The following is a 26,127-nucleotide window of genomic DNA, read 5'->3' as shown; positions in this document are numbered from 1 at the left end:
TTCATCATCCACAAAACCTAGAATTCAAAATTATTAATAAATTAAAAAAAAAAAAAAAACAGGTCAAGAAGTTTTCTCAAGACATTGTCTCATACTTTGTCATCTGATCTGTCTGCATGTGGTCATGTTGTCTTCTCTCTCCCTGTCTAAACCAAAGACTGAAGAACAAAAAACAAGTGGAAGAGTGAAGAACAGAACAAAACAAGAAAACAAATATCTTCAAGAAGTTTTGAATTCTAAATGGTTGCTTAAAGTATGGGCCCCAACATGGATTATTCACAAGAGATGTTAAACAAGTTTGATTTTGAAATAAAGAAATAATGCTTTGATTGGAGGAGAGCCTTACGAAATTTGAGCTTTGACAAATGAGGTTGCTTTGGGGAAGATCAGGTTCTTCTCAATTATTTTGAAATTACTTTGACTTCAAATTATTTCTGTTGAATTCTTTTAATCCAAATCTCAGTTCCATAATTCAATTAGGCCCCACCAACATAATCAAATCGCTTTGGTTTGTTCTTAGTTAATTACGAGACAAACTCTCTAATCTCTCAATCAAAGTGTTTAAACTTGATTATCAAGTTCAACAACTACCACTAACCAGTATAGCTTCCACTGAGAAAAATGGTGTGTTTCTGGAGATGCCCTTTTCCTCTATTATTGAGCTCGCAAATGAGCAATGTTGAGAAGGGCATTTCAGTCACTGTACTGACATTTTGATGCGGAGTGAAAGCGAAGGGGGTTCTTAATTTGGGGCATGCTTAGAATATCCACAGATATAACAAACAAAGCGATGTGGGAATCCAATAAAATTTGAAAAGTAGAATTCGAAATGATGAGGAGGGGCGTGCCTGTTTGATTGATTACTGAGAAAGCTTCTTTGGTGTTTGATTACAGAGCAGAAAAGTTGTGCAAACTAATTCAGAGAGAGACCCACATCGAGATTCAATCATCAAAAGTGAGAAGAAGGCAAATCGGTAAGTGATAAAGTAGAGCCACACCCACACCCACACCCACCGCTTCGTTTCGCTTTTTTCTTTTGTGGGTCTTCTGGTTTTTTCTTTAATTCACAAAGTAAAAGCGTTTCTTCGCTAATTATTCCATTTACAAGGCTTTGTTCGTTGGTTCCCTTGATGCTCGACACCATAGCTTCCTTTTGAATCATATTACTCTGTCCTGGTTTCGAATAAGTGGTGGGTTTTCTCTGGCTTCTTAGGTCTTGATGGTATCGCATTAGCTGGTGAGTGAATGATCAAATTCAGTACGCGGGTGTTCGAGTTTGTTAGGTTTTCTTATGTGTGAGGCTGCGAATCTCTTGGTGATGCTTTAATGCTTTCGATTCTGGAGCTAATACGAATACTGAGTGTTCTTCCATTTCGCCTTCAGTTTCATAGTTCTTATGAATTTAGATCCAATGTCGTCTGATCTGATGTTCTTCAAAGCTTGGAGTCTTTGATTCACAAAGTAGAAGGCTGTAAGTTCCCATTATCTTGCTTTTCTTTTCTTGAGTAGAAAGCTTTTGCGGCTGTTCTTAGGTGCTCTGTATCTTTTGTTCTTAATGATCCGTTTCCCCATTGTTACACAAGGTGCAGTAAATCAATAAGAATGGCTGAGATAAGGTTAAGTAGGTTAGAACAAGGCCAAACCAAGATTAAAAATGTGCCAATTGCTGTAACCCCAGAAGGGTTTTGGTGTTGCCCTTCTCCTGTTGTCTTCCAAAAGACCCTCAAAAATCAAAATCCTCTAAACAAGCCCAAACCTGCCTCCCCACCCCCTAAGATCCCTGTTGAGAAGAAACCGACCCTCGTGACTGATAGAAAGCCACCAGCACTCACGAGATCACGGTCGGCTGCTGTTTCTGATGACGATCGAAAAGGCAATGCTGATACTTCTGGATTTAATGCTCCAGAGGTTGTACACAGGGTATCACGGCCTAAGGTTGAAAATATGCCAAGGAAAATAGCAATTGAGTTTGGTGAGCCAGGGACTAGTAATATAAAGGTCGTTTTACTCGGGAAGCAAGGATTTTCGGTAAAGTTGAGCGTTCATAAGAACGTGTTGATGGATAATAGTACTTTTTTTGCTAATAAACTTTCTGATCAAGAAGGCTCCTCCATGGAAATTGGTGATTGTGAAGATGTTGAAATATATGTTGAAACTGTGGGATTGATGTACTGCAAAGAAATGAAGCAATGGTTGATGAAGCAAAATGTTTCTCGTGTTCTTCGAATTCTGAAGGTAAGATGCTGATTCTTGTAGTCATTGGATATCATGTTCATAAATTTTGAGGATATTGTTCTTCCTTCTGTGAGAATGTTCTTATGACGTTTTTTCATATTGCATTTGATTGTTTGTTTGTGCTGCTTCCTGATTAATGATTACATTCTGTCTCTTGAAAGCTGTTTAGCTCAATTGTTTTATGCTCCAATCTTTCTTAGTGTTGGAACAATAAATAAAAGTAAAGTGGCCAGCTGATGTTTAGTAGCTATAGTCGAAAGAACGTCATTAGTCTTGCGAGTGGCATGATGAAGTATTGTCACTAGCCTTGAATATTGTGAGGTTTCACATCGGTTGGAGAGGGGAACGAAGCATTCCTTATAAAGGTGTGGAAACCTCTCCTTAATAGACGCGTTTTCGGCGATATGTAATGGCCCAAAGAGGACAATATCTGCTTAGTGATGGACTTGGGCGGTTACAAATGGTATCAGAGCCAAGTATTGGGCGGTGAGCCAGCGAGGACGCTGGGCCTCCAAGGGGTGTGGATTGTGAGATCCCACATCGGTTGGAGAAGGGAACGAAACATTCCTTATAAGGGCGTGGAAATCTCTCTCTACCATATGCGTTTTAAAAACTGTGAGGCTGATAGTGATACGTGACGGCCTAAAAAAGACAATATCTGCTAGTAGAAGGATCTTCACGATTGTTCTATTATGACAGTGTTATCTTTCATCGCCAAGGCAATATCATGCGGCACGTCATTGCTTATACATCTCCCTTCAAGTGTGTGTAACGGACATAAAACTTACCAAAAATACTTGTTCTGCAGGTTGCTGAATTTCTTGGTTTTATGTCATGCATGCAATCATGTCTAGAATATTTGGAAGCAGTCCCCTGGGTTGGTGACGAAGAAGAGGAAAAGGTCGTCACGTCCATCCTACGACTTCAAAGAGAGGGCATTGGGGTGAGCCCGGTATTGAAACGAGTGTCTGCAGATGTATCTAAGCCCCATAAAGATACTCTTTCTCATATCATCGAACTTGTTCTTAAAAGCAACGAGGAGCGAGGTCGACGTGAAATGAAACTGGTGGTACTGAGGCTTCTTAGGGAGAACCAAAGCGTCCCGAGCCACGCGAACTCAGCTGACATTTGCAATGAAACTATTTACTCTTCTTGCAGAAGCTGTTTGGGATCACTATTGCTACTGTTCCAGAAGGCTACTGAAACAGAGTTTATTGACAGATCAGTAGACAGGAAAGAACCAGTGCTGAAGCAAATTACTCTAGAGGCCGATAACCTTTCGTGGTTGCTCGAGATTTTAGCTGACAGGCAAGCGGCTGATGAGTTTGCGGTAATGTGGTCGAAGCATCAGGAACTAGCAGCCCTCCACGCGAAGCTGCCGATCGTATCTCGCTACCATGTTAGCTGCATAACAGCAAGGCTATTTGTTGGCATTGGCAAAGGAGAGCTGTTACCAGCAAAGGATACACGTAAATTACTATTACATACATGGTTAGAGCCATTAATCAATGATTATAGCTGGTTAAAACATGGTTGTGGGTCGTTTGATCGAAAAGTCGTGGAAGAAGGAATCGGTCGGACGATCCTCACTCTCCCACTTGAGGATCAGCAAAGCATTTTGCTGACTTGGTTGGGCAGTTTTCTTAAGGTTGGAGATAGTTGCCCAAATCTCCAAAGAGCGTTCGAGGTTTGGTGGCGTCGGACCTTCGTACGACCTTACGTCGAGACACAAGGAAGCAACCCAATCACCCCCCAGTTGGAGCCTTGAAGACATGTCACTGTAAGTAAAGATATATGTAATGTTCAAGCAATTCTCTGTGATGAAAAGATGAACAAAACTGGCCAATGGTTGGGCTATGTTATCTGCTGAGTGTATTGCTTATGGTTTATGTTGAATTAACTTCGATGTTCGTCGAGAACGTTCTCGACGAAGTGAATTGCTCTCTTGTGAGTTAAATTTGCAATGTAATAGCATAAGTTGGATGCAAGATCGAGCTACATTTGAGTGTATTTTATGTATGATTGTTTTTAAAACTGTTCTATCGAGCCGTTCACTTATTTTGTTAAATTGCAATTTTGGTCCCTATAATTTCAAGAATGTTAAAATCTCGAGTTTCTATAATTTTCAAAATTCTTCCTAAATATTTCCAATAATATGAATTATTTACAAAGTTTTATCGAACAGTTCATTCCTAAACTTTATTATACGAGCGAGATATATTTATATATATATATTTATTTATTTATTTATTTCATTGAAATGAAAGTAATGCCACGTAAGATACATAACTACCCTTTCCAAGGAAAATATTTTCTAAAAAATGTACGAAACAAAAGAAGTTTGTTAGATACTAATTCAATGCAAATATGAAGACACAAGAAAGGGAAGTGGGCCTAGCTTATTGGTCAGAATTGAATGTAGAGCCCTAATCAAGTTTGGGCCCAGTAGGAGAAATCGTCAGAGATGGGCCCGGCCCAGGTCATCCAGCCCATGTAGGCCCCAAAAAATTATGACAACATAATGATTAAAATTTGAGGAAATTAATGTTAATTTGTTGTCTGGCTGGCTTAGATTCACGTGCCATGTGCGTGCCTCCAATTTTAAATAAGACAAACAAACAATTCTCTTCACTTCAGTTCTTACGATTAAATAAAACCGAGACTATTTATAAAAATTGAATTATAATATTTAAAATTACAGATAATAAATTTATAATTTACCCAAAATTTAATTATTCGTGGAAAGTGGTCCTTTAAAATTATTTAATATTTACGTCTCTCCCACACAAAACAATATTTATGTCACATTGAATGAAAACTTAAATTTCTGACCAACCCATATTCCCAAGAAAAAAGAAAAAAAAAAGCAGCTACAGCTACTGACATGCATTGATTATATGGGAAAATTGAATTCACAGTGAAGCAATTAAAAATTTTTAAAATTGGAAGAACAAAGAGATGAAATGTACGAAAGAAAGGAAGAAAAAAACAGTATAGAGAATTAAAGAGAAACAGTAAAAACAGAAACAGGAAGAGACCCACAAAATTTGGTGGTTTGTGTGCTGTGTCTGAGGATGGCTGAATGGTTTTATCCACTGTGTCTGTGTATGGGTGTGCGGTATTAATGAGTTGAATTTGGGCAAGAAAGTGAGGGAAATGGGCATTGGCTGTTGTATTGTGTAAAGGGATGTTTTATTTGAGGGCTGTGTGTGTCTGTGTCTGTGCCTGTCCTGTGTGTCGCTGCCTCTTTATTTAAGCTTCCCTACTATGATGCTGTCTTTGTTAACTCACCAAACTAAGCCCTCCTTTGACATCAAAAACATGGTAATAAATACCATCACATCACAATATACAACTAGGGTTTCACAACTTGTAACCCCACAAAAGAAAAAAAAACTATCCACAGCTGATGAGATGTTTAAAATTTTGTCTTTTTTCTTTGTGTTTGAATTTAAGTGTGATTTCAAATCAATGAGTAATGACGTTCTTTAAGTGGGATTGTGACAGAGAAGGGGTGCCCATCCGGCCATGTTTGGGTCAAGGCTGAGAAGTGTCACGATGCGACTTAGGAGAACGGTGTATCATCCAACACATCAAAAGTGTGCATTGAAGATAAGTCGTGGCATATGTAAAGTTTGAGAGAACGAGGTGACACGAGTGTCGAAGGCAAGCTCGAAGAGGAGCGAGTAGGATCCTGTGACATAACTTCAAAAGTCAAGGTTTCTATATAAGTTTCGACATGCGACTCGAAGATATATGAAAGATGAAAACTCACCGACGGGTAATGACAATCATCGAAAAGTACTTGTGTGGTGGTCTAGAATGACTCAATTTTTAACATTTGTCAATGTTTGTCGACATCATTATATTCATAATTTATGTGTTTTTTCTTGTATGTCATCATTTTCATTTGCGTTTTTTTTTTTTTTTTTACCATAGTAAAATACACCATGTGTTATATAGAATAATTATATATAAAAATAACAATTAACATTTGTAAAACAAAAAGAAACAAAAAGTAAGTGGCAATACAAAGACATATTAGGTAATAGGTTGTTGTTGCTTTGCATAGGATTGTTTTGTGATTTAAGGAAACATATATGAATGGTGGGTTTGGTGACAAATTAAATTGCAAACTATATAATATACAATAGCAACACACACATATATATATATAACAAATTGAATTTGGTGGCTCAAAACATAACAAATGTAGCTTTCATTGAAAACAACTACCAAATTGGAAAACCCCTTTCAAAGGGAAAAGAAAAACTAACTGTTGCAAGTGTTTATGGGTAACTTCTTTATATGTTTTGTCTTTTCAATGTGACAACTATCTTGTTTCTTATGTATTTATAGTTATAATATGTTTCTATGTTTAAATTTTGAGTAAATTTTTAGAGAGGCAAACGAAACATTCCTTATAAGAGGGTGGGTAGATGCGTTTTAAAACTGTGAGACTGATGGTGCTACGTGACAGGCCAAAGCAAACAATATTTATTAGCGGTAAGCTTGAGCTGTTACAAATGGTATCAGAGTCAGACACTGAGCAATGTGTCAGTGAGGACATTGGGTCCCAATAGGGGTGGATTGTGAGATCCTACATCGGTTGAAGAGGGAAACGAGAAGCATCTCTTATAAGAGTGCGAAAACATTTTCCTAATAGACACGTTTTAAAACCATTAATCTGAAGGATAGTTTAAATTAATTCAGAAAAAATAAAATCTCTTCCAGTAGGTTTCTAACGTGCGACCAGTGGAGAATTAGCTTAAATGACTTTATCGTAAGTGGTTTGCTTCCTTACATTAGTGGTTCGGTTTTTCTTATGGAAGCTCGTGAGTCTAAACAACCTCGAGATGATAGTGACCCGAAGAAGAACTCATGTATGATTATCTAGAGGCAGAACAGTAGAGATATAAAACTAAAAATAATATAGAAATAAATATTAAGAAAAACTTACTATACAATTAACAATAATGTAATCAACCCCACAAAACAAAGCCCTAATTACACAAATGAAGCTTTGTACGTACATAGAGATTCGACCATTATACATTAATTAATTTTTCTATTAAAAGAGGCAAAAATAAAAATAAAAATAAAAATAAAAATGGGTGATTATATTTTGATTTGTTGATCATTATCCATATAATGGGCGGGAAGTTCTAATTAATTTCTAAGAGTGACCAAAGTCTCTGAGCGAGAAAGAAGGGTTATCCATAGTGGCGGCGGAAGTGTTACCGGCGTGGCGGAGACCTAAAGTGAGTGACACGTCACCGGTTGTCGTACCACTGGTTCCAAACCTTATAAGTGTTGGACCATTACTTACGTCAGTCGCTGCTCTGGCATCCTCAGACATGGTCCCATAATGTTGTCCGCTTCCATGTCGCCACACATCATGCAGCTCCGAGAATTGATCATGGGTCGCCGTGAACCCCGCCGCACCTTCCTCTGCAATGGTGGTAGACGGCGGTGGAATGGAGGAAGTGGTGGCGGTGGTGGGAGTTGGATTTTGTGCATTTATGGCACTGTTTTGGATCTTATTGTCTGTGGTGTCGTCGTCATCGTCTTTTGATGGCTGTTGTTGATGAGAGTGATCTGTTTCGTCCTTGCCTTCAATTTGGTACATTTCTTCTACCATGGGTTTCCACAAACGAACTCTTGCATTAATGAACCAATTTGAAACCTATAAAACAAAACAAAACAAACAAACAACAATTATATCTTTTTTTTTTTTAAGGATTTTGTCATGTTTGGTATGATGTTGTCCACTTATAAACTCATGATGAACTTCTTAACTAGCGGTGGTGGGATTCCTCTCCCAACAATCCTCCACGGGAACAAAGTACACCATAGAGCTTCCATTGAGGCTGAGCCCTCAAACAAAGTACACTCTTTATTTGATACTTGAGTCACTTTTGACTACATCTTGAAGGCTCACAACACCCTTTGTTTGACACTTGAGAATTCTATTGACATGATTAAGTTAAGAGCATGACTCTGATACTATGTTAGGAATCACGACTTTCCACAATGGTACGATACTGTCCACCTTGGGCAGAAGCTCTCATGCTTTACTTTTGGTTTCCAACAAAAATTTTCACACCAATGAAGATGTATTACTTACTTACAAACTCATGATCATTCCTACTATTCTCAAGAATGAGGTAAAGAATAATGTCTTCTCTCCCTTCATAACGTTATGGAGGAGAGAGAAAGAGAGAGGGAAAAAGGAAAGTTTGAATTTTTCCAATTTGATGGACATTATGAGTAAGAAACTTGTTTGTTTCTTCCATTCCTCTGTATGTGGCTAATGGGTTTGGTGTGTAAAGGAGTGCAGTGCAAATGCAGGTTAAAAAGTAGAGAAAGAGAAAGGAAAAGGGCATAGGAACCTGATTTCTGGACAAACCAGTCTGCCGAGCTAACAGGAGCTTGTCTGCGTCGCTGGGGTACCTGAACAAAAACCACACCATCAAATCACAATCAAACCCCTCCTTTCTTTTACATTCCCATCGCTCTATCCCCTCAAAACCCTATTCCTTTCCCTCCTAAGCCTTGATTTAACATCTCACATTGATGCAAGGACGCTGCATCACTATTCCTTTCAATCACTCATAATTAACCTAAAAAAAAACCCAACTTTTTGGTGTAATCAATGACAAATCCACAAAAGATGCAAACTTTGAACAATAATTTGCGAATCATGAAAAGGGGTAGCTCAAAAAAGTGCAATAATACGTACGGGTGAAGAAAATGCTCGAACAGCCAAGCTCTAAGGATGTTGACAGATCGTTCAGGGAGGCCACGCTGTGGCCTCCAAGCTTCTTGTTCCATCATACCCATTTGATGGAAAGCCCTTTGCTGGCGGAGGCTTTGTTCCAGAAGCTTCAATCTTGGTGTCTCTCCTTTAGTTATTCCCGAGCCTCCATTTCCACCTTTCTCCCCCAATGCCTCGTAGCTCTGCTTTAACTGCTCGGTTATGGCGTCTTTTAAGCACCGGAAGTGTCTTGACATCGCCTTCTGCGTTAGCGTTGTGTATGGCGCTGCTGCTCCGAACCCCATCACCAAGTCAAATGAGTTCACCACCATTTGCATTTGCTCGCGGTATAAGTTGTACCTGCGTTCGACCTGGATGGATGGTTAACATTTAACTCTGGTTTAGTTTTTTAATTATTTTATGTTTGTTTTAAAATTTAAATTTAGAATAACATAATCCTTGGTGTTTCTCGCCATTGTTTCTTCTCCAAATACAGCCAAATTGACAGCCAAATTCATGTATTTGGGTCAACTTTTATATATACTATTTGATATTGTTGGTTCGTAAGCCAAAGATTTTAAGTTGCAAATGGATATACATCTTTACAAAGTGGGTATCAATTAAATCTTGTATAAGAAAAAAAAAAAAAAAAAAAAATCTTTTGAAATCTAACCCTACCAACCTGGTCGTTGTGTTAGCTTGTGGAAAATCATTGATGATCAGCCGGCTATTCAAGTAATTAACAAATACCCAGAAATTAATTCATAAAAAGATTAAATTTTTTGTAGTTTTTGACTCATGAGATTAAGAAAGAGGTGAAATTTAGAGGGGAGAGAGAGAGAGAGAGAAGAGAGAGAAATTCTTGCCTCATCAAGCATGGATAATAGTTTGACCTTCCTCCGCTGATGCTCAATTCTATCAGGAGCCGATAAGGGAGGATGATCCTTTGTGGAGGACGAAGACGCGCCACCGCCACCGCCGCCTGCGGCGGTGTCGGGATTGTTGTGGTTTTGCTTCATATTGGACTTGTTTTTCTTGAGCTGAACCCGACCAACGCTGCAAAATTCCTCGAGCAATTCTTGAGCGGCTTTGACATATTTTGAATTCCTCAAAAGATTTACAACTCCCAAAGAAGACCCAAATCCAATTTGAACTTGATGGTTTGGATTCATTTGAAAGCTATGAGGAGAATTCTCTGAATTATTCCTAAAAGAATATTGCAAAATTGAGGAGTTTGATCCATTTCCTCCTCCGCCATGGACTTGATTATTGTTGTTGTTGTAATTATACAACATCCCACCATCTCTAATTCGCAATTCATCCGCTTTCGCACCGGCTCCGACGTCCTCCAAGTGTTGTAACGACGACGAGTGAAGCGAGAGCGAAAGCCCTTGATTTTCAGCGACAGCAAATTGGCCAAACCCCGTCTGATCTCCAACGCCACCACTTTCGAAACCCTGAAGAGAACCCGACGGTAGATTCGGGAGGAGCATGTGGAGAGTGGAGGAGGTAGAAGGTGGCGAGGGCGATCGTGGTGGTGGTGGTGGCGGCGGAGGAGGGTTCATCAAGAAAAGCTGCATGGCGGAAGCCGAGTTGGGTTGGCGTAAAGTTCGAAAATTGTCGGAGAATTCAACGGAGGCGGGAGCAGCGGAGGGAGTTGGAGGGTAATTGAACATGTCTGATAACATGGTCCCCTCAGTAGGTGAGGTAGCATAGACATGGTGAAGATGCTGTTGGTGATGGTGATGGTGATGGTGGAGATGTTCGTCGATTCCAGCCACCGTAGGCGGTGGCGGAGGGAGTGGATCGGCGGAGAAGGAGTCGACTCGAAGCTTATCACGGCGGATCTGGTGAGGGAGAGAAGGGGAATTGGATTTGTCTAAGGGATTAGAGAAGGCTAAGATTCCTTGATGAGGATGATAATCGTGGGACATAGAAGAATTGGCACAATTGGTTGGCTTATTAGACAAAATTAAAGGACCTTTAGCGATTCCCATATCACATAACAATCGTTCTTGTTCTTGTTCTTGTTCGTCGTCGTTGGATCGAGAATTGAAACTCCATATATTATAATCCGACCTGCAAAACCAACAAAAAAAAAAAAAAGGAAAAAAGTAGCTGGATCTGTGTGTTGAGTGAGAGGAAAAGAAATTAAAAGAGAAGGGTTTGGATGTTGTAATTTGGTTGAGTATAGAAAGGGAAGAATTTGGAGTGTTTGAGAGTTTCTTGTTTTGGGTTTTGGGTATACAGAAAAAAGGAAGACACTCAAATCTCTCTCTAAACAACAAAAAAGAAAGAAGGAATCAAACAGGAGAGAGAAAGAGGGGGCTGTGTTCTTCATCGTCACTTTTCATATTTATTTATTTTTTTTATTTTTTTTTATTTTTTTTTTTCTGCTCCATTTGTCTCTTTTGAATTTTTGTTTATTTGTTTATTTTAATTTGAGGAAGACGTAAGAGAGAGAAAGATAGATAGAGAGAGAGAGAGGTAATAAAAATTTGTGAAATTTTAACATTCCCTTTTTTTTTTGGAGTGTGTGCGTGTGAGCTGAGCACACTTTCCAATGTTTTTTTTTTTTTTTTTTTTGAATGACAACATTAATAATTATGTTTTTCGTTTATTTGGTTGTCTTGTTCTTCTTTTTCTTGATTTTGTTATTTCTTTAAATAAATAGAATAACACCATATTTATTTGCGGGTGTTAGTCCGTGGATCGATGTTGATTATGCAAGAAAATTTAACTAAAGAAATGATCGATTACTTTGATAAGTGCTATAACATCTCGCATATTAGAACATATAGTTATGCAATTTAATTTTCGGTTCGTGTTTAGAATGAATTATTATAAAAAGGAGTCAAATTCAATAAGATTTGAACTTACGGCATTGAATTTTGGTTTGTCTACTGGATTGATTGATTTTGTAAGTTTTGAAGAAAAAAATTAGAGAGATCAAATTGAGAGATTAAAATTGAAGACGTTTAGATTTCTTAATTCTTACTCTTTGTAGTTGGAGGATTTTCGTTTCTAGTTTGTTGGTAGCTTCTAAGTGGCGAAGAAAATGAGGTCTGGTGTCAAAATCGGAGAGGAAAGGAAAATGTCAAAATCTTAGGTAAAATGAATGACGTCATCGGAGTTGAAGTGAAGAAAGGACCGAGAGATTGAGAGTGAGAAGTGAGATACGTGAAAGAGTCTTAAATAGTTAAGGTTTTGTGTTTTTTTTTTTTTTTTTTTACTTATACGTGAAGGATCGAAGACACGAACAAAATGACGTCGTTGTTTAAAAAAATAAAATTATAAAAATTAAGCGCATTCAAAATTAGGTAAGTTGGTTAGGCATTTCCTAGACAATTAATGGAAGTGATGATTTTTTCAAATAAGAAAATTGACTTTGTTTGACGCTATAAACAAATCGACCAACCAAGGCTAGTTTGGTCGGTTTTGATCGGTAGAAGAACTTTTCGGTCTCATAGTATTCACTATTACTAGCTTAATTTTCTGTAATTTCCATATTTTTATTTAATTTTGATATTTATTAAAATTACATAAACTTTGAAATTGGATCGGTGACGGTCATTTTAGCAAATGCCCTTTTGGGAACTGAATTTTGAATTAGCTCATGCAACATGACCTTCTAAACCTTAATTTCATCCACACAAACTATAGTTGGTAAGGTCAGTTTGGTCATTTCATAATAAAAGTGTAACCTACTAACTAATATTTGTACGGAGGTCGAGTAAAATAAAAATATAAACAAATGAAAATGTAGGTAGAAAGAAAAAGGAATTAAAACTGATAAAAAATAGTCTAAATTAAATAATAATAATACATTGATATTTATTATATTTGAAAATATTGAAAATTAATCGTTGACCAATTGAGCATAGTCCATAAAATTGCATAATTAAAGGTATATACGATGGTGGAAAGTTTTATGAAAATTTTGAAACTATTAAAATTATTTTTATTGTATTAAAATTTAAAATTTAAGAAAAGAAAAAAATATATTTTTTAAAGTACAAAACTATTCTGTGTGTTTTTTTTTTTTTTTAAAGTTCAAATGTTCTAAGATTTTTATTTAAAAGAAAAAACAGATTTTGTATAGGAAAAATAAAATTTAGAACCAACTGCCAAAACTGAATTGATGATTGACAGCCTAACCTTTGGAATCTCACGTGTGAACTTTTGGGGGTGGCTTCTTCACGTGAATCCCACCCTCCCTTCACACGCTTGAAAGCCACACCTCATCATTTGCCAATACCTAATTTCATTATTATAATTATTAATTAAAACAAAAAAGGAAACATTTTCCATCCTCTTTGTCACGTGCAAAGTCGGTTACGCACGTGTGCAGGTCATTATTGCCATTAACTTTGGTTGGGCAGTTATAGTTATTGTTGGAAGTTGAATTAAAAAATTGTAGCCCTTTTTGCTCCATTGCCTTCCCGTTGTGTGTATATATACATATACAATTACTTTTAAATTTATAAAATATAAATATATTATTCAAACCATATTTAATACTTTTATTGTTTCAATTTTACTGTAGATTTCATAGCACAACGATGTATTATTGTTTGAAAAATTAAATATTTACTCGAGTTAATTATGATGTCATTTTAATGAAATTTTTAAAAATTGTAAATATACGTTAATTAAACTTTTTTTTGTATAAACTTCACCTAATGATAGGCTAAAACTTTAAAATTTTAATGACATATTTAACCTAAATACTTTCTCTTTCAAGTGTATAAATGACATTTATTATCGGAAATTAATTTTAAAATATAAAAAATATTGAAATTATGATTATATGCCAAACTTTTCTTTTTATATATATAATTTGAAATATTAAATTTCATTTTTTTTTGGTTTCATTGATATAAAATAAAAGGGTAAAAAGGTAAAAAGTTGGTTTATTAATATATTTATATAGACTCCAATTAAATTCTCACACCTACAACTTTTTTCTTGAAATTTAACTAAAATTTATGAAATGTATACAAAGAATGAGCCTAGAAAATATTAAGATACAAAGAGAATATCACATCAAATAAATTTGGTTAGTTGAGAGACTGGTACAAATGTTAATAATTGAAATGAAACGCAATAATTAAGCTTTAATATCATCACATCTGTGTGGAGAGAATTCGCTGACAAGTGGAAATTTTGTAGAAAAAAATGATAAACAAATTTAATAAAAATATAAGACCCGATCGATCGATTTTCGAAGATGAATATTATGTTACAAATTAAAATTTTTTTTATTAAAACTCTTTAACATTTTAATTTAATTAATTATTATTATTATTATTATTTTTTTTTTTGTAGAAATTGAAAATGAAATAATAATAATAATTTTAAATATTTACGAGCTTTATTTTGTTATTGGGGTGTGAGTACGTGGATGCAAAGAAAAGTCCTCAATTTACATGTAGCCTAGAGTGATTGTTCTGTTTATTAAATGAAAGTGTCGTTTACCCAGAAGAAAAATAATAATAGTAAAATAAAATTAAAAAAAAAAGTGGGCCCAAGCTTAATTTCGTGGTTTTATTTTTATTTTTTATTAAATAAAAAAGGTTTGATGAAAAATATCTGAATTATTTGGAAAAATTATTTGATGGTGCCCACTCACTAGTCCCACCACATTTAAATCTACAAGTGTTGTATCATAAGTTAACGTCATAAAACTAAAATTTATTTCAAACCTTTATAAAGTAATTAAAATGCTTTATGTAAATACTATATCTTTTTTAATTCTGTTAATAAATATATTAAAAAAAACAAGTAGTTTTTAATTTTTAAATTAGTCAAAATGGATTTAAAATAGAATATTATGTGCGTCACTAAAATAAAAGGCTATTTAATGAGTTCATTATGTTAATTAGAATTAATTAAATATAGGAAGGTGGTGGTATTCAAGTTTGAAATCATGATATTTATATAATTAATTGCAATTATTGCAACAAAGAAAAACATATATGAACAAAGCAATCAAATGTTTATCTTTTGGGGGAAAAAACATTAAGGCTTGCTTAATCATGTTATCCTATAACTACCACTTTATACCTTAAAATAAGCTAACCATATGGATACAATCTTAAGCAACCTCCTCACTATGCTTCAAAATTATCTCTCTCTCTCTCTCTCTCCGATTTTACGTGAGATCTCACAATTCACTTCCTTTGAAGGTCAAGCGTCTTCGCTGACATCCCGCTCGATGTTTAGTTCTAATATCATTTGTAACAACTCAGGCATATTATTAGCAGACATTGTCCAATTCAACCAGTTACGTATCGCTGTCAATCTCACGATTTTAATACACATCTATGAGGGAGAGGTTTTCACACCCATATACAGAATTTGATCATACCTTATATTTCACCCAACTTAAAATCCATTAATTTTTGCTCATTGATAACAAATTGGAGCTGAAATCATCCAATCATAGCTCGACAATTAAAATGTATACTTTATAGCGTCGTATTTATAAAAGAAATAAAAATTTAAAGGCGTTATTTAAAAAAAAAATGTAAAAGCGTTCAAAATTGATATAATGGTTTTTCTTTTTCTTTCATATAATTTTTTTTGGTTTCATATTTTTGTATAAAAATTAGAACAAATGAATGTAAATGTGAATATATTGGTTGAAAAAGTATCTCCAATGTCAATAAAATAAAAGGGACATAAAATGATTTGGCTCCACAACCAAGAGAAAAAAGAAAATGCATTATTTATCTCTTTAATTTCTACCATGTGGTCCAACAATGCTAATCATTTTATATACAATCATAAGAAGAAATAAATTAAAATAAAATATGTGACAAAGCAAAGTTTGGAATTCGTGTGGCACGCACGATATTTATTAATTATTTAAATCACATTTGACCATAGGGTTATAGTTTATATGAATTGAAATTTTTACTTTTGGTATATACTACAAGTTTTATTATATAAATTCAAATTTATTATTTAAATGTTTCTCCTGTCCTATCTTATCTCATTATGTTAAAATGTCAATTCAAATATAGAAAAGTATGCACAAAATAAAATTAAAAAAATGCAATATTATATCACCCTCTTGAATTCTAATGCTGAAATTTATAAATAAGTTAAAAATGTGACGTTACAATTTATATACTAACAAAAGTATACTCAACTCGTATATGAATTTTCATATATTAAGGTTTACTAAGTATATTCTTAAATCAATAATTATTATTTGTCTGAGTTGAATATTAAAAAACATTATGAATAGAGGTTAGACTTAAAATGCGTGACATGGAATCATAGAAGGCCAAGATTTTGTTAATAATTGGACAATTGGAGGAATGTGAATTGATGGGGAATTGTTTTCTTGGAATTTGTGACCCAACAGCCCTCCATGTGTCTGTTCAGCTGAGTCACTTTCTTCACACTATTACATTAACAACGGACCAAAATTCTCGGACATGTTTTTTTTTTTTTTTTTTTTTTTCATTTTAAAAATCGCATTAGATTCCGTTAAGAAAATGGTTATAAATATTTAGAGAATTTATGGTTTTTTTTTAAAAAATAAAATAGGGATATAGCTCAATTAATTTAATTATCTAAGATGAAATTCAGGGTTTTTTTTTTTTTTTTTTTTTTTTTTTTTTAATTTTAATTTTAATTTTAACCTTTTACTGTGACTTTTGAAAAAAAATAAAAGTATTGATATGAAATATCAAAAAAAGAGAAAATGGGAATTTAATTTGAAAAGAAAAGGTGAAAAGGGGGAAAGGAAAGAGGGAAGGGCAGTGGTATAATATTCGAAGGTAGTGAAAGTTGGGCCTGGCTGGACTTTTAAATATGGGCCCACGTGGAAAACGACGACTACTTATTTCCTTGAGATGAGGTGGTCCTCAACAGATACATGTTCCACGTGGCATTGCCGGCACCTTGTGGCCCAACAGCCACGTGGGAACCGTGGTCCAAATGGATTGGCAATTGTTTTCTTTCTGCCACGTGTTCCAAATGTAGAGGTGACAGCCTGTCGTAGCCAACGCCTTTTTTTTTTTTTTTTTTCTTCCCAACAAATAAATCGCAATAATAAGCTTTTGAATTTGTCTTCGTTTAAGATAGAAACAAGATTTTTATTTTTATTTTTTAATTTCGTATATTTTTAAATAATAATTTTATTTAAAAAAAAAAAAGAATTTTCCCCTATTTTATTTGGCAAGACTAGTCAAAGTTAATTCTGAGACTAATAATTATTTATAAGCGGACTAGTAATTTTGTACCAAGTTATAAAAAGAATAATTCAAAACTATATTTGATAATTATTAGGAGTCGTGCAAAATTTTGAATATATAATTATTACGTGGCAACCAGCTCTTATATTACTATATATGGCTTAATGGGCCAACCTTAGTTTTCTAAATGGGCTATATAGCCTGACTTTGGTAGTGTGATTGGGCTTTTGTTGAACTCAAAAACCAATTGGGCTTTCTGTTTATCCCAATATGGGCTTTGTGGATAGTCCAGCCCATATAACATTCTTTAATTCTCACAAATGCCCTTTTCCATAATTGTCCAAGCCCATCAAAAATATTATTACTCTTAATTTTCCATATAAACTTTTAATAACTCATTTAAAAAATACCTTAAACGCCTCAAAACTATTTTTAAAATTTTTCAAAAACACCACATTTCAAAAAATTTCAAAAAACTTTCTAAAGTTACGTTAAAATATTTATAGATAATGAATGAGATGTCATAAATAATTTCCTTCCATATATTGGCAATAAGAATTTTTTGGTTCAGTTAAGATTTTTTTTTAACATAAAAAAGATTTCTATCTTCTCCAGGTATAAAAAGTAAAGTAAATGTAAAGTGAAAGTGAAAACTTATCCAAATCTACTTTCTTAGTCATGTCACAATCAATTACAACTAAACGTAACATAATGTCTAGTTTATGTTCATCATGATGTTACACGATGTTTTTTAAAAAATAAATTTATTCATTATTAATCGTTTCCAAATACATTAATCAAAATATTCATATCCCAACAAACATATGATATCATTACTTAAAGGAATGATATCATCTTTCATAATGTAAATCCTATTCATATTGTTTTATATACTCTCCAACGCAACAGTCCAAGTGGGACAGAAATGGATATAAGTCGTTGTGCGAAGGAGCCAAGTGGGTGTGCTTAGGAACAGTCCAGGAAGCTACATTTCAATAAGCGACACTCCACCAAACCCCATTGAAAACCCAATTTTTGGAAACTCATAATTGGGTAAATCTTTTACCCCAAACACCTTTCCTCTCTCTCCCTTTTGCAAAGAAGATGAGTGGAAGGGAATTGCAAACAGACAAATTTCAAGTAGTTTTCATACCCCACTGGCTTTCCCAAAAGCCAATTCTTCCATGAACTCAGCTCCTTTTCACTATCCGCTTCAGTTTTATGATTAAAATCACTCATTGCCCTTGCCCTTTTCTTCTGTATGCTTCGATTCCTCTGTTCTGACTCAGATTTGAAAACACCCATTTCTTAAAATCCTCTCTTCTCGTCTTGGGATCGATCTTTGTTTCAAGCAAACAAGGTATGGTGTTCTTTGTTTCTTGTAATCATCTTTCTCTTAAGATCAAGTTATCTGGGCTTGTTCAAAATTGGCAATGTTTTGTTGAGTAATGCCTCTTGGAGAAGTGGGAGATTTTGAATTTAACTGTATTTATTATGTGTTGGGTTTTTCTTTATATGGGTTTGGATTGAAGCAACCAGGGAAGAATCAAGTTGGGGTAATTTTCTATATATGCAAGTTTAATTATAAGTTAGGGCTTGTTTGAGAGTGATTTGGTAATGTTCGTAAACTCTTTTGTCGCGTCTTTCAAAATCACTCTCGAACATGTTCATATAATGAACAAATTTGTTAGTGCTAATTTATGTGGAGATATTGAGGTATTGAGAGGACGTTCAAGAGAGAAATTAGTTCTAACAAGCTAAGTCCATCGCTAGTAGATATTGTCTATTTTGATCCATTACGTATTGCCGTGAGCTTCACGATTTTAAAACGCGTATGTTAAGAATTGTGAGATCCCACATCAGTTGGAGAAGGGAATGAATCATTCCTTATAAGGGTGTGGAAAGTGGAAACCTCCCCCTAGTAGATGTGTTTTAAAACCGTGAAGCCGACGGTGATACGTACCGGGCTAAGAAATTTGGCTTAAAAAGTTGTATGGATATCAATAACAATGTGAGTTTCTGCAGGTTGATATCATTTTTGACACTATGAAGTGGAGAATCAATATCGATACGACCTCAGTAAGTAATCATGGCAGAAATGGACATAACAACATCTCTCCCTTCAACTGTAAAACTAAACAACAATTTGAATTAACTTTTAGAATCATCTTTCTAAGAAACAACATATAAACTCTTCCGTTTTGGTAAAGAAACGACTCGAAAATTCGTGATTTACTTACGTTTCTCATTTACATCAATGAAACCAAGCAAAAACAGCCAACTTTCTTCAATACTTTCGTGTTGGACATGGTGGCTTGTTTTGTTATGTATGATGAATTAAACTGCAGGGTGACATGGAAGAAGCTGATCAAGTGGAAGTTGATTATGTTAAGGCATTATCACTCTCACAAATGGAATTTGAAAATGAACAAGATTTGATCATTGGTAAGTGTTAATGCTATAAGATTCATGTTTTGTTGCATATATTAGATTTGAGTTTATACAAGTTCTTGATGAATAGAGAGAAAGATAAAGGAAACCCTCAATGTCCAAACTGAAGAGGATGAGCAGCTTGCCAATGCAATGCAACTAAGCTTAGTCATGGCGTCTTCTAAAGCTGTTTCTTCTGCATTCAAGTAAATCTTTCAACATTTTGTATCAGTTTCTCAAGTTCAAACTTCTGCAAAGCCGTTCATGGAGCCATGGCTCGTGTTGTAACACATAACATGTTTGTGTAGGATTGTCTGTGCTGGATGCAACAATGAGATAAGTCGACGCGAAAATCGTTTCGATTGTAATGGTGTTGTTTGGCATGTTAAATGTCTCCAATGCCATGCTTGCATACAACCGATCAAAGATGACCAGGTAGCTTTAAAGGAGGGTGGAGAATTTTGGACATTGTTAAATTTGTGGAATCCTAGGTATTATATATCCTTAATTTTGACGATTGTATGTTGGATGATTTATGACAGTTCTACATGGCTGAAAATCGACCTTACCACACATCTTGCCCTAGGAATAAGAGTCATCTCAAATGCTATGTATGCAATGACTTTGTAAGTATTTTCAAATCTTGAATGCTTTGCATAGAACCTTATACCGTTAAAGTTAGTTGGTCTTAGACGTGTAGATAAGAACAATCCATTAATACGAGCATAGTGCTCGATATCGGTATAAGCCCAAAGTCGACAATATCTTAGTGGAATGTTTCTAATATCCATATTTTTCTTGCCTTGTTGATGCTGTTAGATCCCATATATTGGTAAGGAGGTCGAATGTGGAGAGCATCCTTTTTGGGCACAAAAGTACTGCCCGTCCCATGAAGATGATGGAACTTCCAAATGTGCTAGCTGTGAAAGGTTGGAGGTAATTCTCTCTCTTTCTGTGAGATCCCACGTCGGTTAGAGAGGGGAATGAAGCATTCCTTATAACGGTGTGGAAACCTCTCTCTAGTAGACGCGTTTTAAAACCGTGAGGCTGACGACAGTACGTCACAGGCCAAAACAGACAATATCTGCTAGCAGTAGGCTTAGGCTGTTACAAATGGTATCAGAACTAGACACTGGGCGGTATGTCAGCGAGGACGCTGGCCCCCAAGGGGGTGGATTGTGAGATCCCATATCGGTTGGAGAGGGGACCGAAGCATTCCTTATAAGGGTGTGGAAACCTCTCCCTAGTAGACGCATTTTAAAACCGTAAGGTTGATGGGGATACGTAACAGGCCAAAACAGATAATATCTGATAGTGGTGGGCTTAGGCTATTACAAATGGTATTAGAACTAAGCACGGGGTGGTGTGCCAGCGAGGACACTGGGCCCTTAAGGGGGGTGGATTTTGAGATCCCACCTCGGTTGGAGAGGGGAACAAAGCATTCCTTATAAGGGTGTGGAAACCTCTCCCTAATAGACGCATTTTAAAACTGTAAGGTTGACAGCGATATGTAACAAGTCAAAACAGACAATATCTGTTAGCGGTGGGCTTAGGCTATTACAAATGGTATTAGAACTAGGCACTGAGTGGTGTGCTAGCGAGGACGCTGGCCCCCCAAGGGGGGTGGATTGTGAGATCTCACATCGGTTGGAGAGGGGAACAAAACATTCCTTATTAGGGTGTGGAGCCCTCTCCCTAGTAGACGTGTTTTAAAACCGTGAGGCTAACGACGATACGTAACGGGCCAAAACAGACAATATCTGTTAGCGGTGGGCTTAGGCCGTTACAAATAGTATCAGAACTAGGCACCGAGCGGTGTGCTAGCGAGGACGTTGGTCCCCCAAGAGGGGTGGATTATGAGATCCCACATCGATTGGAGAGGGGAACGAAGCATTTCTTATAAGGATGTGGAAACCTCTCTCTAGTAGACGCATTTTAGAACCATGAGGCTGATGACAATACGCAACGGGCCAAAGCAGACAATATCTGTTAGCGGTGGGTTTAGGCTCATACACTTTCTCTCCCACATTCACACATATGAGCTTTGTCCTTCATGCAGCCAAAAGGACGGGAGTACATTTTACTCCAAGATGGCAGAAGTTTATGTGTAGAGTGTTCCACCTTCATGATCATGGACACCAAAGAGTGTCAACCTCTTTTCCGTGAGATACAAGAGTACTTCACAAGTTTAGACATGAAACTGGACCAAAAAATTCCATTGTTGTTGGTCGAAAGGGAAGCATTGAATGAAGCCATGAAAGGGGAAAGGAATGTGAGGACAAGACCCTGACTAAGGTTGTCTTTTTGGTTGTTTATTGAATGCTGTCGTTGTCTTACCATTTGTTTGGATCATATAGGGACACCACCATTTATCTGAAACTCGAGGACTCTGCGTGTCAGAAGAGCAAATCATTCCCGTTGTAAGAATTTCAACCTCTTTGTTTCAATTCAACATTGAACCATACTAACAATAGATATGGGTGTCTTTTGTGTTTGAATTTGAATGAACTGAGCTGATTTGATCATTGATAGTAGATTCATGAGAGGAAACATACGGAAAGATACTCACCCTTGAACACACAGCCTTTCAGACTTGTTCGTAGTTGTGAAGTTAATGCTATACTCATTCTATATGGTCTTCCCAGGTACGTGAAAACATTTAAAATGTCTGTTTTCTCATTCATATATGAACTTTGTCAGTACGGTGCGGTATGTGGTGTGTTGAGGATTGTTGGGAGGGAATCCCAACAATGTGCTAGCGAAGAAGCTGTTCCTCAAAAGGGTAGACACAAGGCGGTGTGCCAGCAAGGACGCAGGCCCCGAATTGGGTGGATTTGGTGAGGGAGTTCCACATTTACTAATTTAGGAAATGATCATGTGTTTACAAGTAAGGAAAACCAAAAGCCATTAGAGCTTCTGGTCAAAGTGGACAATATCATACCATTGTGGAGAGTCGTGGTTTCTAATATGGTACTAGGGTCATGTCCTTAACTTAGTCATGTCAATAGAATCCTCAAATGTTGAACAAAGAAGTTTTGAGCCTCGAAAGGTGTAGTCAAAGTGACTCAAGTGTCGAACAAAGGGTGTACTTTGTTCAAGGACTCTAGAGAAGGAGTCGAATCTCGATTAAGAGGGGACTGTTTAAGAGTTCCATAGGCCTCAGGGGAGATTATATGATGTACTTTGTTCGTGGAGAGAATTGTTAGGAGAGAGTCCGATATCGACTAATTAAGGAGTTGATCATGGGTTTATAAGTAAAGAATACATCTCTATGGGTACGAGGCCTTTTGCGGAAACTTATGTTCAGAGTAGACAATATCATACCATTGTAGAGAGTCGTGTTCCTAACATTCATTCACTTTCAAACATATCGGAGCTTTCTTTCATTCATATTAAACTTTCAATCCTCTTTTTCGAAGTACATACCATGTGTTTTGTAGAACTCGATACGAACAATGTTTGTTTGCAGCTTAGTTTTTCACCATACATACACACATTTTCTTTTAAACAGGCTATTGACTGGATCCATTCTAGCACATGAGATGATGCATGCATGGCTTAGACTTCAAGGCTATCCCAATTTAAAACCTGAAATCGAAGAAGGAATCTGCCAAGTCCTCGCTCACATGTGGCTGAAATCCAAGATCAATATGGGATCTGAAGCAACCATGATTGCTAGCTCGTCTTCTACCCGACAACCTCCACGTTCAAACAAGCACAAGCAGCTGAGTAAAATCGAGCAGAAACTCGGTGAATGCTTCGTTCGCCAAATCGAGCTGGATAACTCCGAAGCTTATGGAGATGGGTTCAGGGTGGGAGAACAGGCTGTTTCTCAGTATGGCTTAAAGGAGACTCTTCATCACATCAAACGCACTCGAAACTTTCCATTTTAAACGTTGATATCATAGAATGAACACATGAACATTTCTTACAATGTGCAAACTTTAAGATCCTTTACTTAAAATAAACAACAATGATCAGCTTTGTTCTGAATTTGGCTGTCTCACAGAAGTGTTCGACAATTCCCATGATACAGAACTGCTTAAAATTCTACAAAGCGATTGAACTATCTCGTCCATCGATGGGCGTTGAGATGGATCTTTGTTCAAGCACTTATCGACGATACTCATCACGAGAATAGCAAGCTCGATCGAAAAGTAACCTTCTAATGAAGAATCCATCAAATGGCTTAAATACTCCTTCCCATCTTCCTCATCAAGCACCTTCTTAAGAACATCACCCAATTGCAAATTCTCCTCTCTGTACAACTCTGATACCTCTTTCCCAGTGAGCATTTCAATCATCAAAACACCAAATGAATAAACATCGAGCTTTGTAGACACCAAACCGTTCTCGAGATACTCAGGAGCCATGTAACCTCTCGTTCCAACGATGTGCATTGTCAGTGTAAACTCGCCTTCTTCCCATCCTGCCGATCTTGCTAGGCTGAAGTTCGAGATCTTACCTCGGGAATCACTGTCAAGAAGTATGTTATCCATCTTCAAATCCTTATGAACATGAGGCGGATTCGTGAAACTATGGAGATAATTAAGCCCCGTCGCGACATCCACAGCGATCTGTATCCTCTGCGTCCAACTCAAGAACTTGTCATTGCTACTACCATTTGAAACAATCCAATCACTCAAGGGACCTTTAGCAGCATATTCATAAACAAGATACCAATGCCCTTCGTCGAAACAGACCCCCGAAAGACGAATCAGGTTCGAATGGTTCGTCTTGTTAAGTAAATTGACTTGTTTCGACACGTCTCCGTTCATCTTCTTAATAGCTGCTGAGTCTCCATTGATTGTGCCATGATAAACAGATCCTTTGATCAAATGGGTTGAATTGAAATTATCAGTTGCAGCTTGTAGTTCTTTGAAACTGTAGACTTTGACAGATTGAGCAATGCTGGAAATACTCTCCAATGTGATAGAAGATGATTCTCCATCCATTTTTTTCTCTGATGGCTTCTCATATGATGTAAAGCTATCAATTTCAGTCGCTGAATACTCAGTTTTCTTCTTCTTTTTCCTCACACACACAAAGAAAACGACACCCCCAATTGCAGCTGCTAAAACAACACCTCCTACAACGGCGACGACAACATAAACCCATGTTTTTTTAGAGATTGGAGGTGGTGGAGTGGCTGGAGATGGCGGCGGTGGCGGCAGCGGCAACGACGAAGGCTCTTTCATTCCAGAGCTCGACGGCTCAGTTTTAAGGGGAATTAAAAGGGTCGTAAAAGGGTTGATGTTGGATTCTTCTCCAAGCTCGTTGGCTGCAAGAATAGTCCCAATATCCGCACCAAATGATTCAAATCTTTCAGCGATTCCAGAAATAATATCATCGAATAAAATTAAGTAACTCAGAAGGTAATTGAAACCCATATCGGTTTGATTCTTGGTCGGACAAGCACATCTAAGAGGAACACGAATCCTTTCCCCACCTTTTATACTCGTGGCATTAAGATTTGGGTTCTGAGCTATAAGAGATTGGCAAGTCGAGAGGCCTTGCAGGGTATCATTGGCAATCTCTAAATAAGTATCTCCCCGTTGTGTTGTAAAAGAAACATTAGCCTGAAGAAACTGACCGGAACAGGAACAACGGGTTGGAACAAGCACCAATTTCTCCGGCGGGAAAGTGGCGGAAGCGTCGACGGAATTGACCCGAGAGATCTCCGACGGGTCGGAACCCAAGAGAGCAGAGATGGAAGAAACAGAGTTAAACGGAGAGCGAGATCTGAAGGTGAGGAAGGATTGGCAGCTCCGATTGGGGGTGTTGCAGAAGTAACCCAAATTTCCGGTGGAATTGTGGGGGATGTCACAATCGGCGGTGGTCGGTCCGGTGTAGGGTTGCTGAGAAGCAATTAAAGAGAAGAAGCAAAACAGAGAGGCGATGAAGAAATGGAATTTGAAGGAACCCATTGGAAAATAAGAGAGATTTTGGAGATGGGATTCGTGAAAAAACAGTGATTATATATACCGGAAGTGCGGAACAGGTCAAAAATTGGCTGCGGAAGATGAACAGGTCTTAGTGTCTTTAAATTTGTAATGAAGGAAGGTGCGTGTTCAAAGGGGAAATTGCATCTTGCACTGCTGTCACTGTTTCTACAATGGCGTCAATCCGTTGACTTGGAAGAAACTATGTTAAATTATATATAAATATATATTAAAATTTCACCATTATTTTAAAAATAATATATTAATGAATAAATATAATAAAATAACGTGAAACAATGTGACTATATTTAAAATGACAACATTTATTATGTACGTAGAAGCTTTTATACTTTCAAATATTTTTTAAAAAGATAATTATATTTGAGATATTATTTTATAATTTAGTCGAGAAACAATTAAGCCAAGCAATAGGAATAAAGTCAACATTTTGACCATGCTGGAAGGGAAATGTCGACAAGGGACGAGGTTGCCCTTTGAAATTGGGAGCAGGTGTATTAGGTGTAAAGATTTTTTTTTTTTTTTTTTTTTTTTT

The 26,127-nt window shown here is 36.4% G+C and overlaps 4 protein-coding genes across 5 annotated transcripts; 2 read left to right on the top strand and 2 right to left on the bottom strand.

The window, feature by feature from the left end:
• The first annotated feature begins 518 nt into the window (after nt 1–518).
• On the top strand, nt 519–4,293 carry LOC111463342 (BTB/POZ domain-containing protein At3g50780-like). Of its 2 annotated transcripts, none has more exons than XM_023107237.1 (3): nt 519–974; nt 1,214–2,235; nt 3,044–4,293. In XM_023107237.1, the coding sequence occupies exons 2-3, from the start codon at nt 1,603–1,605 to the stop codon at nt 4,001–4,003; spliced, it is 1,593 nt and encodes a 530-aa protein (XP_022963005.1). In that variant the 5' UTR covers nt 519–974; nt 1,214–1,602; the 3' UTR covers nt 4,004–4,293. The 2 variants fall into 2 exon arrangements, with proteins under 2 accessions (XP_022963005.1, XP_022963006.1); XM_023107238.1 differs by having other exon boundaries at nt 1,109–2,235.
• Nucleotides 4,294–7,214: 2,921 nt separating this feature from the next.
• LOC111463499 (BEL1-like homeodomain protein 4) lies at nt 7,215–11,316 on the bottom strand. The gene is made up of 4 exons (XM_023107453.1): nt 9,859–11,316; nt 8,978–9,363; nt 8,628–8,688; nt 7,215–7,921 (listed from the first exon to the last, which is right to left on the bottom strand). Exons 1-4 carry the CDS (start codon nt 10,987–10,989, stop codon nt 7,412–7,414), a joined length of 2,088 nt encoding a protein of 695 aa, XP_022963221.1. The 5' UTR covers nt 10,990–11,316; the 3' UTR covers nt 7,215–7,411.
• Nucleotides 11,317–18,274: 6,958 nt separating this feature from the next.
• LOC111463333 (protein DA1-related 1-like) lies at nt 18,275–23,525 on the top strand. The gene is made up of 11 exons (XM_023107215.1): nt 18,275–18,562; nt 19,228–19,281; nt 19,551–19,647; nt 19,724–19,838; nt 19,941–20,067; nt 20,175–20,258; nt 20,452–20,568; nt 21,692–21,904; nt 21,990–22,052; nt 22,168–22,277; nt 23,144–23,525. Exons 2-11 carry the CDS (start codon nt 19,249–19,251, stop codon nt 23,523–23,525), a joined length of 1,341 nt encoding a protein of 446 aa, XP_022962983.1. The 5' UTR covers nt 18,275–18,562; nt 19,228–19,248.
• LOC111463331 (lysM domain receptor-like kinase 4) lies at nt 23,492–25,706 on the bottom strand. Its single transcript, XM_023107214.1, has one exon. The coding sequence runs from the start codon at nt 25,557–25,559 to the stop codon at nt 23,610–23,612; it is 1,950 nt and encodes a 649-aa protein (XP_022962982.1). The 5' UTR covers nt 25,560–25,706; the 3' UTR covers nt 23,492–23,609.
• Between the last annotated feature and the right edge of the window lie 421 nt (nt 25,707–26,127).

This window comes from Cucurbita moschata, unplaced genomic scaffold, assembly GCF_002738365.1.
Source record: "Cucurbita moschata cultivar Rifu unplaced genomic scaffold, Cmos_1.0 Cmo_Scf00028, whole genome shotgun sequence".
NCBI lineage: Eukaryota > Viridiplantae > Streptophyta > Magnoliopsida > Cucurbitales > Cucurbitaceae > Cucurbita > Cucurbita moschata.
The sequence above is the reverse complement of the archived record's forward strand: the minus strand, read 5'-3'. Positions and strand labels throughout refer to the sequence as shown.